This window comes from Zalophus californianus, chromosome 4 (assembly GCF_009762305.2).
Source record: "Zalophus californianus isolate mZalCal1 chromosome 4, mZalCal1.pri.v2, whole genome shotgun sequence".
Classification (NCBI taxonomy): Eukaryota; Metazoa; Chordata; class Mammalia; order Carnivora; family Otariidae; genus Zalophus; species Zalophus californianus.
In genome coordinates, this window is record NC_045598.1 from 25,406,215 (window position 1) to 25,420,707 (window position 14,493).

The window sequence follows — 14,493 nt, forward strand, 5'->3', positions numbered from 1 at the left end:
TACTATGCCTACAAAATCCTATGGAAATAGGGGCGCCTGGGTGACTCAGTTGATTAAGTGTCTGACTCTTGATGTCAACTCAAGTCTAGATCTCAGGGTCCTGAGTTCAGGCTGCTGCTGGGTGTGGAGCCTACTTGAAAAAAAAAAAAAATCCCGTGGAAACTAACTTTGCAAAAACACCCTCAGAAAGGCAGGACTTTAGGCAGACAAGTGGGAGAGGGGGTCCCTGCACTAGTAGGACTTACTCCACAACCGCAATTTCAAGGGCCATTCTCTGACCACTGCCTCTTATCTCTTCAGCTCATACCCTCTGGGATTCATTCTCTGGTGATATTTTTGGTTCCAATGGGACCTATAACCCATGTATCCTACCACTTTTTCACTGTCCCTTACTCCACTCATAAACCTGCTCCCACCTCACCCAGCATAGATGCCAAGATCCATCATAATCGCTGCCTTGCATAAACCCTCTCACTTCCCACTTGCTGCCAATGTCTTAGCTGCCTGATAAAACCTCAACCGTATACCTAATGCTTCACCTACCCAAAGGCTACACCTATGGGGCAAAATGTGGCCTGAACAAAAACACAGGCTAATGCTAACCACTCTCACTTAATTAATGGCCTTTTTCCTTAAGTGAGCCCTTGGTGCTGCTGGCAATTATACATTTCCCTATTCGACTCCCACGCCCCCCTTGCTAGGTGACTCTTTCCATATGGTCTCCCTCCTCTTCCAGCACCTTCTCACACACCCTTACTCTCAGCAGTTACACTGATTCCTAATTAAGAGAGTGCTATGCAGGCTGTATTTTAGAGAGCGATAGAGAGATCCTGGGAGCAGCTACAAAAGGTTGGACTCTGGGGAGAGAGGTTTTATTTTTTAAGATTTTATTTATTTATTTGACAGAGAGTTCACAAGTAGGCAGAGTGGCAGGCAGAGGGAGAGGGAGAAGCAGGCTCCCCACTGAGCAGGGAACCCAATGCAGGACTTGATCCCAGAACCCTGGGATCATGACGTGAGCCGAAGGCAGATGCTTAACCGACTGAGCCACCCAGGCGTCCCGAGAGAAGTTTTAAAATAAAGTTATTTTCAGAAATTCAGGAGTGTGTGGAGAAATCTAAATTTCCCCACTGGAGCTACCTCAGGAAACCCCAGTAGGGACTTCTATTACCTTTAAAGGGTCTTTTAAAAATGAGATTTGTATTTCTTTTGGCACCTTGGATAATTGTTTAACAGTCTCTTCCCTTAAACTAAACTCTAAGAGGGTGAGGTATGTTCGTCTTGGCACTGTTGTGTCCCCAGCACCTACTATAGTATTTGGCACATAGTTGTGGGAGCTGTATGGGAAATAAATGAATAAATGGGGCTAAACTTAGTTCCTTCTGGTTTCTTCCCCTCTTAGGTGAGGGTGGGGAATATGTTCATCTTTGGATTAATAATGAGCATGACTGAGGACTATCTATTGACCACTATCTTCCAGGCCAAGGGTTCCAACGGGGCCACGGATTTTGTCTGCAAGGGTGAGGGCAGGTGCTTGGGAGCAGGCAAATGGGGGACGAGCAGCTGGGGTGGACAAAGGAGAAAAGCAGAATGGTCACATACATTACCTCCACACTCAGGTTGCGTGCCGCTCCATGAGCCGTTGGCTTGACAGGTCCGCTCAGATGATCCCCGGAGCGTGTGGCCAGCCTCACAGCTGAAACGCATCAGGCTGCCTGGGGCAAAGCTATCCCCCAAACGGATGCCGTGTGCTGGGATCCCCGGGTCACCACAGATTCCCATGCTGGTTCCTATGGACCAGAACCAAACAAACCCTGTTGTTTTAGCATGGAAGAGCTGGCAGTGGGGACGTGAGAGAGATAGTGGGTCGGTGCTAAGGGGAGGCTTTGGGCCCCAGAAATAAGGGGGGTGAAAACTGATTGTGTGTCTTACCCCAGTTAGTTGGACCCTACTACCTGCCTTACTACCCAGAGGTCAGAGAATACAAAGGTCTGAGGTCATGGGTGAGTCCCCGGGGACTGCACAGCAAGGGAAGAAAGCAGACGGAAGGCTCTGTGGTAGAGATCAGGCCTTTGCTTTCTGGCCAGTGCCAGTGTGGAATGTCAGTGGTCCCAGCTGGCCACAACTCCTCCTCCTTCCTTTTACTTCTTCTCTACAATATCTGCGGATTCTGCGCCCTCTCTGTCCCTGGTTCCAGCATCTTAAGCTCACATGCCCAGCATTCTCTTGCCCCAACTATTGTGAGAGTCTCCTAATGTCCCTACCTCCTAAACTCTCCCTGTAACCCATCTTCCACTTTATCCCCAAACCTTGACAACGAAAAACCATCAACCATCTGATCTTGTTTCTTTCCTACTGAAATGTCTCCACTGGCTTCCCATAGCCTGTGGGTTAAAGTCTAAACTCCTTAGTGTAGTTTTGTCTTCTCAACAGCTCAGCTTGAATCTGGATCTTGGGCCTTTCGTTGAGGATTCCCTATTCACCAAGTATGTAACACAGGTGAATTCTAGGTGAAATGTTTTGGACTCTCTCATTCCATTCTTTCTTTGGCCCTTGCCTCCTGCTACATTTCTGCATTCATCTGGGTCCTGATATTGTACAGACCCACCCAAGAGAGTGATAAGGACCCAAGGGGTGGAGGAGGGTAGAGAACAGGAGACGAAGCCACAAGGTCGAGGCTTGTGGAAGCCAGCACCCCTCATAATACAGAGTTGTATAGGAGACATCATTAGATCAGACTAGGCCATGGGAAGCATGAAGAAGGAAGAGGAAAATGAAGGAATAAATGGCAACTTCATGAGAAGACAGGGTGCCATCTGATGTGGCATGCATCTCCTCAGGAACCCACATGTGTGGGCATCAAATGCGAATGTCTGAATAAGCACGTTTAGTTTGTTGGAGTAAATAAATGTTTAAGTCAGGTATAACCCACCATTTACCATTTATGTCTCTTCTTCTCGATCATGGAATTATTTCCTTTTCTCATTTAGTCTCAGACTGTGAGAATACTTACTATATGATCCCATGTTGCTCTCTACCAAGGAAGGGGGATTTATTCAACCTTCAACTCAAACATTTGGAAAAAGAGGGCCCATCACACTTGGCTAGATTTTCTTCTCTCTTGGAGTTTTCCAGGGTGTAGCTAATGCAACAGGCTGCACTGGGTCCCCCTGAAGGCAGTTCTGATGGTGAGTACACAAACTCCCACACTGGCTAGGTGACCTTAGCTGGAGGTGCACTACTGAACAACAGGCCTGAGGGTGGAGGTCTCCAGTCCTGGGAGCTTATTCTGACAGAATGGTCCTCACTGTAGTGTTTGGGGCTCTTTTTTGGTGATATAAAGGAGTCTGAGACACAATATTGTACCACAGGGGCACACGGTAACTGTTGGTCCTCTACTGAGGTATATCAGCAAATGATGACATTGCAGAGGTGGACAATGACCAACCTGAAGCATGTCTCAAATGCTAGAAATCTCTGCATGTTCTGATGATGGCCCACACACTTATAGCCTGTTATGTATCATCTATATGCATGGGCATACAGAATGAGGCTCAGAAATGTGACCTTGGATTTCTGAATGCATATTTCTTAGGACTGGCAGGAGATAGTGTTGCAAAAGATGATATCTGTAAGTTTTAGGAAGGGAGGAATTATATTCTACTCACAAGAGCACCTCCAGTGTTACTTTCTAATCACTTATTCTTCACATCTCTCAGTTTCTTATCTAAAGCATTTAAAACTCATTCATTCCTCAGCCTTAGCATTAATATAATCCCCTCTAATCCTGTCCTCAGAGGTCACCAGCAAAACTCTGCCCATGATTCTGGTCTCCAAAGTGTTTGTCATCCTTGATGGATACATGGGAGAAGTGACTGCAAACTATTCTTCAGAATATTCATCATCAGGTATAAAACAGCTGAATGCAACATATCCCATAATGAGTGGGGTCCATGTCCTCTGAAGGTTCCTTTCTTGCTTTTCACTTTTTCATGTTCCTAGAGAGTCAGCTTGTTTCTAGTCTCCCTTGACCTTTGATGTGACCAAGGAAGAGTCCCTTTTTTCACACAGAGGACTGGTATTTGGGAAGTCACAAAATTATGAAATCTCAGGGCTGTAGGTTTTCTACCTTAGTTTTCTATCCCAAACAAGAATTGTTTCTGGGGTAGGTCATTTTTCAAGTAGGTCATTTTCCAGCATCTGCTAGCACAACTCCAGAGAAGGGAAATTACACTGAGGAGAAAAGATTTTGGATTCCATGCCTTGGGCCAGGAGAATCGCTGTGTGGTTGGGTTATATATGTTAACAGGCAGGAGAGGCTCAAGGTTTTCTTTATGGCTTCTTTCTCTTGTACTCTGCAATTCCCTTTCCCATGGACAACAAAGATCCCCAAGATAGATAAAATAGGCTTTAAGAACACCATTGGCCCAATGCCCTAGAGAAGTGTCTAGAGGGAGAAACTATGTAAAGGGACAATTCACAGAAGAGACTGGGGCAAATGTGTGCTTATGCAGGCATTTGGATGGGAAATGCATGACTTTCCTTTTTGGAATGCCTTTTCCTCCTGGAACTTGCTCTGTGGGTAACTCAGGAAGCCTCCATATACATACAGGACTCTGTCTTCTCCATGCCATCCTCCCCAAGTCACTTCCACCAGAAGTCCAAACAAAATGAAGTTAGGGGCCTGGTTAATAGGCTTTCCTCTAGTCCAGGCTAAAGGAGTCTCCATGGCTAATATATAGTCCCACCCAGTTCATAAAGTGAGTGATTAATGAGATTAATAAAGGTGAGGGGCCAAAGTCCTGGGTGGTGATACAGAGTGATGTGTCTGAGATTGTCCTGGGCAGCCAGAAGCCCTTTGAAACAGTGGCCAGCACTTGAGGAATTTCTTCTTTCTGAGGAGACCTAACCAATATCTGGTTCAATATTCTGGCAGTGCCCTAAATTTTGGGAGACAGATCATCTGGGGACTCAGACTGCAGGAACAGCTACATACATGTCTTGTGGGTGAGGTCCCAAATCAAGGAGAAGGCATCTATAATAGGAGGAGGTTGGGATTCTTACCTCTAGAGGGGCCCTGGCATGGGAAGGGATAGGGGTTAGTATCAATGCCAAGGTGGGCCCCCTGAGAAACATAAAGTTACATGAGCAGTTGCCTTCCTGGGGTTGACACACCTTATGGGATCCCTTCTGGGGCCAGGAAGGCTCATCTCAAAGGAGACCAAGTTCAGGGGTACTAATTTTTGGGTTAGTGATTTCTGTCGTTGGGACAATTCAATTTCAAATATTTTGTTCTGTTAAGATATTATAGAGGAAATTCTGGTTTGGATAATATAGACACAAGAGCTTTGGCAGTTTCTTAAATTTGCTCTTTGGATAGCATCTGTCAGTATCCTCATAGAGATTAATAGTAAAACAAATATATTAATAGGAAAAATCTGAGACTGGTGTATAAGGGCAATATGGGAGACCTGTATCCCACTAGGCAGCCTAGACATAAGACAAGTTGGGGAGGCAGTGATAAGAAAGAAAAGGAAGGAGGCTGGGGCCTTGGAGTCCCAAACAGGGAAGGAAAGAACACAAGGGTGGTGGGGTGCCTGGGTGGCTCAGTCGTTAAGCGTCTGCCTTCGGCTCAGGTCATGATCCCAGGGTCCTGGGATCGAGCCCCGCATCGGGCTCCCTGCTCGGCGGGGAGCCTGCTTCTCCCTCTCCCACTCCCTCTGCTTGTGTTCCCTCTCTCGCTGTGTCTGTCTCTATCAAATAAATAAATAAAATCTTTAAAAAAAAAGAACACAAGGGTGGCTTTAGATCTGGGCCCAACAACAGGGAGGCTCGGACTCTTCTCAGAAACTTATGGAAACAAGTGTCTGGACAGGACTCTGGCCACAGGGGTACCTCACAAACTTGCATTCTCCCTAGTTTTGCAATCTCTGGGTTGTATGGGCTTGGCCAAAGGAGACCAAGAGAGGAAGCTGGTCTCAGACCACCAAAGGCTGAAGTTTGATTGGGACCTCTGATAGCTGTGTTTTCTGCCTATGAAATGGGGGTCTAAAAGGTTGGCTTCCCTCCTGCCCATCTGTCACACTCACATCTTGGGAGCTTGTCCCATCTCCCCCCAGCCAAGGGTTCCATTGGACCCTGCTCCCTCATGCTAGGCTCCATACCTGAGCAGTGGGGGAGGGAGCCAGTCCAGTGTCCATCCAGCCCACACATACGGGTGGCATTTCCCACCAGAGTCCTCTTGCCGGTGCAACTGTAACGCACGACTGCTCCCACAGTAAAGCTGTCCCCGGACATCTGGGCATGGGGTGGGGAGCCTGGATGGCCACAGGACACCACTGTGGGGAAGAGCAAACATCAGAAACTCCGCAAAGCGATGGATTGTCATCACAGGACATAGGCTTTCCATAATGACAGGCAGAGAAGAAGAGAAAGCCTGGGTTATCTTTTGAAGTTTGCTTTCTGTTGGCACGCCTACCCGGCATCAGCCTACCCACCTTGCCGTACATTTTCCGTATCTGTGAAATGAAGAGTAATACCTGTTGTTTTAAGAGTTAAATGAGATAATACATGGGAAACTGTTCAGCATGTAGCTGGTATGCAATAATATCTGTTTCCTTTCTTCTTTGCCTCTTGTGCACACCTCTCCCTATTTCCTCACTGCTGTAGGACATACCCAAGGTGTCTCTGGCAGAAAGGTGGTACACATAGCAAACATAAGACAGAAGAGACAACCTGTCATCCTAGGACAGTCTGCATTGGCTACAGGTTCCCAAATAAGGGCCAGGTCTAGTCTTTTTCCACCTGCATCTTACAGATGCCCATATCAATTGTCCCCAACTTGTCCCCTTCAGTCTGCAAGTTCCCTGTCCTGAAACACCAAATTGTAACTGAACACCAGTGATAAGATTAGAATACCAGATTATCTGATGAAAATGAAAACCCTAGCTTCAAAAGATATATGCACCCCATGTTCACTGCAGCATTATTTACAGTAGCCAAAACATGGAAGCTACCTAAGTGTCCATTGGCAAATGAATGGATAAAGAAGATGTAGTGTCTATATACAATGGAATATTATTCAGGCATAAAAGAATGAAATCTTGCCATTTGTGGCAACATGAATAGACCTCGAGGGCATTATACTAAGTGAAATAAGTCATTCAGAGAAAGACAAATACCATATGATCTCACTTACATGTGGAATCTCAAAAAAAAAAAAACCCCAAACAATGGAGCTTTTAGATAGAGACTAGATTGGTGGTTGCCAGAGGCATGGGATGGGAGGTGGGCCACATGGATGAAGGGGGTCAAAAGGAACAAACATTAATAGTCACAAGAGATAATGTACAGCATAGTGACTACAGTTACTAATACTGTATTGCATATTTGAAAATTGTTAAAAGACTAGATCTTAAAATTCTTAACACAAGAAACAAAATTCTAAAGCTGTGTTTGGTGATGGATGTTAATTAGATTTACTGTGGTGATCATTTCACAATGTATACAAATATCAAATCATTATGTTGTATGCCCAAAACTTATGTTGTTTGTCAATTATATCTCAATTAAAAAGGAAAGATGAGAATACCAGAATTGAGATATACAGGATAGGGCAGGGCAGTGCTCAACATCACTGGGTTTGCTTCCCATTGTTTTTGCCCCAGTTGATCCCGGGTTCTTTCATTTACCCAACACATATTTATTGAGTGCCTATCATGTGTTAGGCACTGTTTTATATGTTGGGAGAAGAATTTCTATGCTCTTACGGAAATTATATTCTAGTGGAGAAGAGAGACTATAAATTTAAAAAAATAGGTAATTCTAGGGGGTGTTATGAAGAAAAATAAAGCTCCATCAGGAAAAAGGTATTCAGGGGTGGGCTGTGAGTGTTATTTTTGAGTAGTGTGGTTAAGGAAGATCTCTTTGAGGAGGTGTCATTTGAATAGTGATTTGAGTGCTCTAAAGAGGCCAGTCATGCGAGATTTATAGGAAGAGCATTCTGAGGGAAGGGCCCCAGAGGCACAATTAGCTTGGTGTGTTTGAGGGATAGCAAGAAAGCCAAGGTTGCTGGAATGAACTGAGCAAGGAAAGAATGGAGGAGGACTTGGACAGATGGGTTGCTCAGAACCAGATCATGGCATAGAATTAGGATTGTATGATGGGACACCACTGGAGTGATGTGATTTGACTTTAATAAGATCATTCTGGCTACAGTGTAGACAACATTCCAGAGTGTGGCAAGAAAGAGGGGGCTGTCACAGTAGTTTAAGAAGAGATGATAATGACTTGGATGGACTAAACCTTGGGGTATGGTAAGAGATCCTTGTAGCCATTGCTTGTACCCAAAAAGGGCACAGGGCACAGCATGGGTGATGATCCAGACAGGTGACCAAAGGGATAGCATGTGAGTTGGGCCAATGCTGTTCCTGATGATGGAATTTTGGCCAGGCACAGGGATGGTATGACTAGGTCTTGGCTATCTACATTTCTCACTGTGGTCTTAATGTGTGTCAGGTCATGTTCTAAGTGCCTATGGTATATTATCTGCAGAGACTACTGTCAACAATTCCTCCCATCAAGGCATGGAAACTGTTTTGCTTCCCCTTGAATCTGGGCTGGCTTTGTGAACTGCTTTGACCACTGGAATGTGGTGGAAGTGACGTTGGGTGGGTTGTGGATTAAGAGGTCAAGCTGCTTCTGCCCTCATTTTCTTGGAATATGACTGCCACCATGTAAGGAAGTCTGTCTTAGACTACTGAATGATAAGAAATTACATGGAGACAGTAGTCATGTGGAGAATAATCATGATGCCCCAGGCAACAGCTGGGACCAAGTTCCCTGACATGTGAGTGAAGCCATCTTGGATCTAGATTTAGATATAAAAATATGTATCTATACCTATACCTACATCTGTATCTCTGCAATCTCCCATTGGCTATTGTTTCTTTGGAGAACTTGGACTGATACACCTGCTCAGCCTTGAATTTGCTAAGCCTTGAATTCTAAACTTATATCATTGTGAGAAAATACAAACAGTTGCTATTTTAAGTTTTGAAATGTTTGTTATATGCCAATAGATAACTGACTGGCTTCCCCCAGGGTGATGGATCCAAGAGAGCAAGGTGGAAGTAGAAATGTCTTTTATGACTGAACTTTGTAAGTCACACCCCTCCACTTGACACAGACCAACCCTGGTACAATATAGGAAGATACTACATAAAGGCATGAATACCAGTAGGTGGAGTCATTGGGACCATCTTCAAGGTTGACTATCCTAGCACTGTGTGAATATACCACATTTTTTCATCCATTTCCTGTTGAGGGACTTTTGGATTATTTCCTGTTGAGGGACTTTTGGATTGTTTCCTGTTTTGGGCTTTTATGAATAACACTGATAAGAACATTTTTGTTCATGTGTATTGATGTACATAGTACACATATATGTTGGCTACTTCTTTTTTTTAAATTTTATTTTATTATGTTATGTTAGTCATCATTCATTACATCATTAGTTTTTGATGTAGTGTTCCATTAGTCATTGTTTGTGTATAACACACAGTGCTCCATTCAATATGTGCCTTCCTTAATACCCATCACCGGGCTAACCCATCCCCCTCCCCCCTCCCCTCTACTTCTACTGATTTCTGTGATTATAGTTGGCTGGCTGTTTTTCTGATGTTCTTATTTGGCTTTAAAATTTTTCTTTGGCTAATTTGAGGATAGTGTTAAATTATGGTATTATCTAATAGTCTCAAAAAATGTATATGCAATGCCTGAAATTATTTATTTGTCACTGACTTGATCTAGGCCACTTGGGTATCTGTAAAATTAGCAACCAGAGTATACTCTATTGTTTTATTCCTTTTCTGTGGTTTGTTCTTTTAAAGGAGGAATAAGTCAACCACAAAAATATTTGTGACAAAAGATAAAATAGTATCAATACCATTTGGTTGCTGTGGGTAAGGAACAACAGGAAAAAGATATAAGATAATAATAAAGAGGAACAACTTATATTCAGTGTGTATTTGCATACAAATCAGGGAGGTGAAGAACACAGAGAAGGTGATTAACTGCTACTGCATTTCTCAATTTGTCAATATAAAAACATTTTAAAAATGTTTTTAATGTTCATGCCCGTGTCCATATGGGATCTCCAAATCCTGCAGTGGCTGTGTAATTTATAACAGCAAATTAGTTAAAAAAATTTTTTTTAACTGCAAATAAGTTTAAATGTGTACATAAAAATAGGCAAGATAGATATTTAGCACTGCAAATAATATCAGACTTTCTTGCCTTACACAGAATACATATATAACAGGGGATTGAGAAAAAAATATAAAATTTTAATTAAGCAAAAAACAGTATCAGAATTAATGGTTGGGTGTGGGCTATGCTGAATCCCACAGCAAAAGGAAAAGGACCTCATGCTGGTTCCTAAACCCCAAGTATGAGGGCTATACTGATGGCTGGCCAGCCTCCAGGGTTTCCACTGTTTTCTAAAGCACTTTATCAGGGAAATAGCATATGATATAGACCTGGGTCATACATTTTCCTTGGTCCCTGCACATCCATGCCAATTAAAACAGTTTGCCTTCGCCTGGAAGGAACAGCTGATTTTCATTAACTGAATTGATCAGATGTATATGTAAAGTACTTTACAATTTTCCATAAGCCTGTTCACAGGTACTTTGGTCTTCCAGAAGAAAAATTCAGTTAGCCCACTAAAATAATGTCATGATAATCACGAAATAGCAGTGAAAATGGTTTTACTGGGAGTCACTTGGGATCGAATAGGCAATGAAAGCTCCTCAGGGTCTTGTGTTTTTGAAATATTCTCACAAAATCTAGGGAAAAACGTCTTTACTTTCCCCCCATCAACAAGTGAATAGTCTAATTGGGTTCTTGTGTTAGTATATCATCTTTCTGGAAGTCCTGCTGAAGCTCATATTCAGAGTGAGTAATAATCATTGCTGTCCTGGGGAAACCTGCTCTAAAAATAAGAGCAGATCTGCCTCTTGGTTTTGGTTTCTATTTGGTTTCTATGTCCCTAATAATGATAGAAACCAGTGGTCTCAGTAATTAGTGAAGGCAGAGTTTAGCACCTTGTAAATCCTAACGAGAAAAAGAAGTTACAGTTGGTTTCCTGGAGTAAAAATTATCAGCAACTATTGAGCATTAGTCATTTGTTTTGAGAGATAATGGCTAGCCTGTTTCTAGGCTTTGGCTTCTATAAGACTAAGAGCCTGGTTCATGGTTCCTGCAGATTAAGATCAGCCCAATAAGAGATTACAATGGAAACATAATAAAACACATGAGAAATAAGTCACCATAAGTGAGAATCAGCAGAAAAAACAATAGCCAAATTAGAGTCATAAAGATAATGATATTATAATGATTAGATATGGAAAGCATTATAAGTATATCTAATATGTGAAAGACATAAAAAGAATACATTTATAGAGGAAACCCAATGGAAATAATCAAGCAAATCTGAACAACAACCAAATAAAACATCTCAAATACAAAAGAAATAACTGAAAACAGAAACTCAGTGAATAGTTAAACCTCAACTAAGACATAGCTAAAATGATAATTAACAAATGGTAGGACAGACAAGTTACCTATGAACAATTTTTAGAGATGAACCATGAGAGACTATGGACTCTGAGAAACAAACTGAGGGTTTTGGAGGGGAGGTGGGTGGGGGGACGGGTTAGCCTGGTGATGGGTATTAAGGAGGGCACATACTGCATGGAGCACTGGGTGTTATATGAAAACAATGAATCATGGATCACTATATCAAAAACTAATGATGTATGGTGACTAACATAGCATAATAAAATAAAATTTTAAAAAAAGAACAAATTCATCTATGTAGCAAAATAATGAGAAGATTTATAGGTAGAGGTGAAAAGCCCACCAAGCCTAGTGATAGCGGATTATCCAGAACAGAATTTTACTTCTACTTTAAATTAGTTCAACCTAAAAGACCCCTAATAATATTAATGTAACTAACATGGAGAGACCTGGGGAAATCTATCAGAGATTGGAAATATGAATGAGTTTCAGAAACACAGAGAATTGCACAAGAAGGTCTAATGTTGGAGTCCCAGAAGTAGTGAAGGAAGAGAATGAGGCGAGACAATATTTATAGAACTCCATAGCTGAGAATTCCCCAGATGTCAAAAAATCCAGGAAGCGTAATGAATTCTAAGAAGGATAAATAAAATAGCTAAACATAGTGTAAAAGAATTCAGAATACCAACAAGAAAGAGAGGATCTTAAAGTCAGTGAAGTAAAAAAAAAGACTACCTAAAAGGTACAATGATTAGATTGAAAGCAGACTTCTCAGTAATAGTAAATGCCAGCAAAGTCCACCAAGAGCAATGTGTCTACTTGGACTTCTGATCCAGCTAAATTATCATTTAATAACTACAGAAAATGCAGAACACCAAAGACAGAGACAGACTTTTCAAAGGAGTGAAAGACTGATAGCCGACTTCTCCATAGCAATAAGAGGTTGGAAGATATTAAAAAGATTTCTTTAATGGGCTGAGAGAAAATAACTGTCAACCTGGATTTCTAAACCTACCAAAAATATCTTCAAAAAATGAGGGACAAATAAACATATTAGAGACAAACAAAAACTGAGAGTGCTTGCCACCCATAGATCTTCAATAAATAAGATTCTAAAGGATGCCCTTCAAAGAACAGGAAAATGATCCATGAGGAAGGACAAGGTATAAGAAGAAATGAAAAGCAAAGAAAATGGCAAATATGTGGATAAATCCAAGTGAACAATAATTGCATAGAACAACAACAATAATACATTGTGGGTTTAAAAAACAAGGCAAAATTAAGATATAAGAAAACAATAATGTAAAAGTCAGAAAAATGTAAATGGAGTTAAAGTGTTCTAATGTTCTTGTACAATATAGGAGGAAGAGAGATTAACTTTAGACTTTGATAAGTGAAGTGTTCCTGCTATAATTTCTAATGTAGCCATTAAAATGTAGAGCATATAACTTACTTATTAGCAGAGAAGAAAAAAATGGAGTTATAAACATAGTTAATCCAATAAAAAAGGAGAAAAAAAGAAATGAGTGGGTAGAACAAACAAAACACAAAATAAGATGGTAGATTTAACATCTACATGTCAGTAATTTGACATGTTTAAAGTGACCAAAAAAAAAAAAAAAAAGACTTTCAACCAAGAATTCTATAGCTAGCAAAACTATCCTTCAAACATGAAGGGGAAATTAAGACATTCCTGGATAAACAAAGACTGAGAGAATGCACCATTAGCAAACTTAGAAAGAAATTCTTAAGTATAAAGAAATTCTACAGGAAGTCTCTCAGGCTGAACTGAAAGGACTTGAAGGTACATGCAGAACTAAAAAACTCTGGTAAAGGTAACTACATAGGTAAACATAAACTACAGTATAAGTGTATTTGTTGTTTGTAATTTTTCTTCTCCTAGCTGGGAAATGGCATGAAGCAATAATTGGAAATCTGTGTTGATAGGCATGCAATGTCTAAAAATGTAATTTGTATACTAGTAACAGCACAAATGAGGGGGCAGGCAATGGAGCTATGTAGGAGCAAAGCTTCTGCATACAACAATACTAATTAAATTAGTATTAATACCAAGTATGTTGTTATAAGTTAAAATGTTAATTGTAATTTTCAGAGTAACCACTAAGAAAATAACTTAAAAAACCCACAGTGAAATTACAAAGAAATTAAAATGTTACATTAGAAAAGATCTATTTAATGAAAAAGAAAGTAGCAGTAGGAGAACAGAGAACCAAAAAAACCGCCCAAAACCCCAAAACTAAAAAACACAGGACCATAAGATACATAGAAAACAAATAGCAAAATGGCAGATGTAAAACCCACCTTATCAATAATTACATTAAATGTTGATTAAACACCTAAAGACAGATATTACCAAAATGGATAAAAAACATGATCCAACCATATGCAGTCTAAAAGAGACATACTTTAGATTCAAAGACACAAATGGACTGAGAGTAAAAGATGGGAAAAGATATACCATGTGTACAGCAACCAAACAGAGCCTGGAGTGGCTATCCTAATATCAGACAGGATAGATGCTGAGAAACAAACTGAGGGTTGTGGAAAGGGAGGTGGGCAGGTGGATGGGGTAACTGGATGATGGGCATTAAGGAAGGTACATGATGTAATGAGCACTGGGTGTTATATGCAACTAATGAATCATTGAACACTACATCAAAAACTGATGATGTACTATATGTTGACTAATTGAGTTTAAATAAAAAAATTGTCATTAAACACAAAAAGGACATTTTATAGTGATTAAAAGGATCAATCCATCAATAAGACATAAAAATTATAAACATATATGCACCTAACAACAGAGATTCCAAATACATGAAACAGAAACTAACAGAATTGAAGGGAGAAATAGGCAAATCAACAATAAAAGTACGAGATTTCACTACCCCA

General features: G+C 41.0%; 1 protein-coding gene across 1 annotated transcript in view; it reads right to left on the bottom strand.

Moving 5' to 3' along the window:
- CSMD2 (CUB and Sushi multiple domains 2) overlaps window positions 1-14,493 on the bottom strand; it is a 594,848-nt gene that overhangs the window by 29,205 nt on the left and 551,150 nt on the right. The window contains exons 56-57 of the mRNA XM_027615123.2: window positions 6,165-6,338; window positions 1,608-1,790 (exon numbers count right to left, since the gene is read on the bottom strand). Coding sequence (XP_027470924.1) covers window positions 1,608-1,790; window positions 6,165-6,338 — 357 coding nt within the window. The remainder of the gene's footprint in view (window positions 1-1,607; window positions 1,791-6,164; window positions 6,339-14,493) is intronic.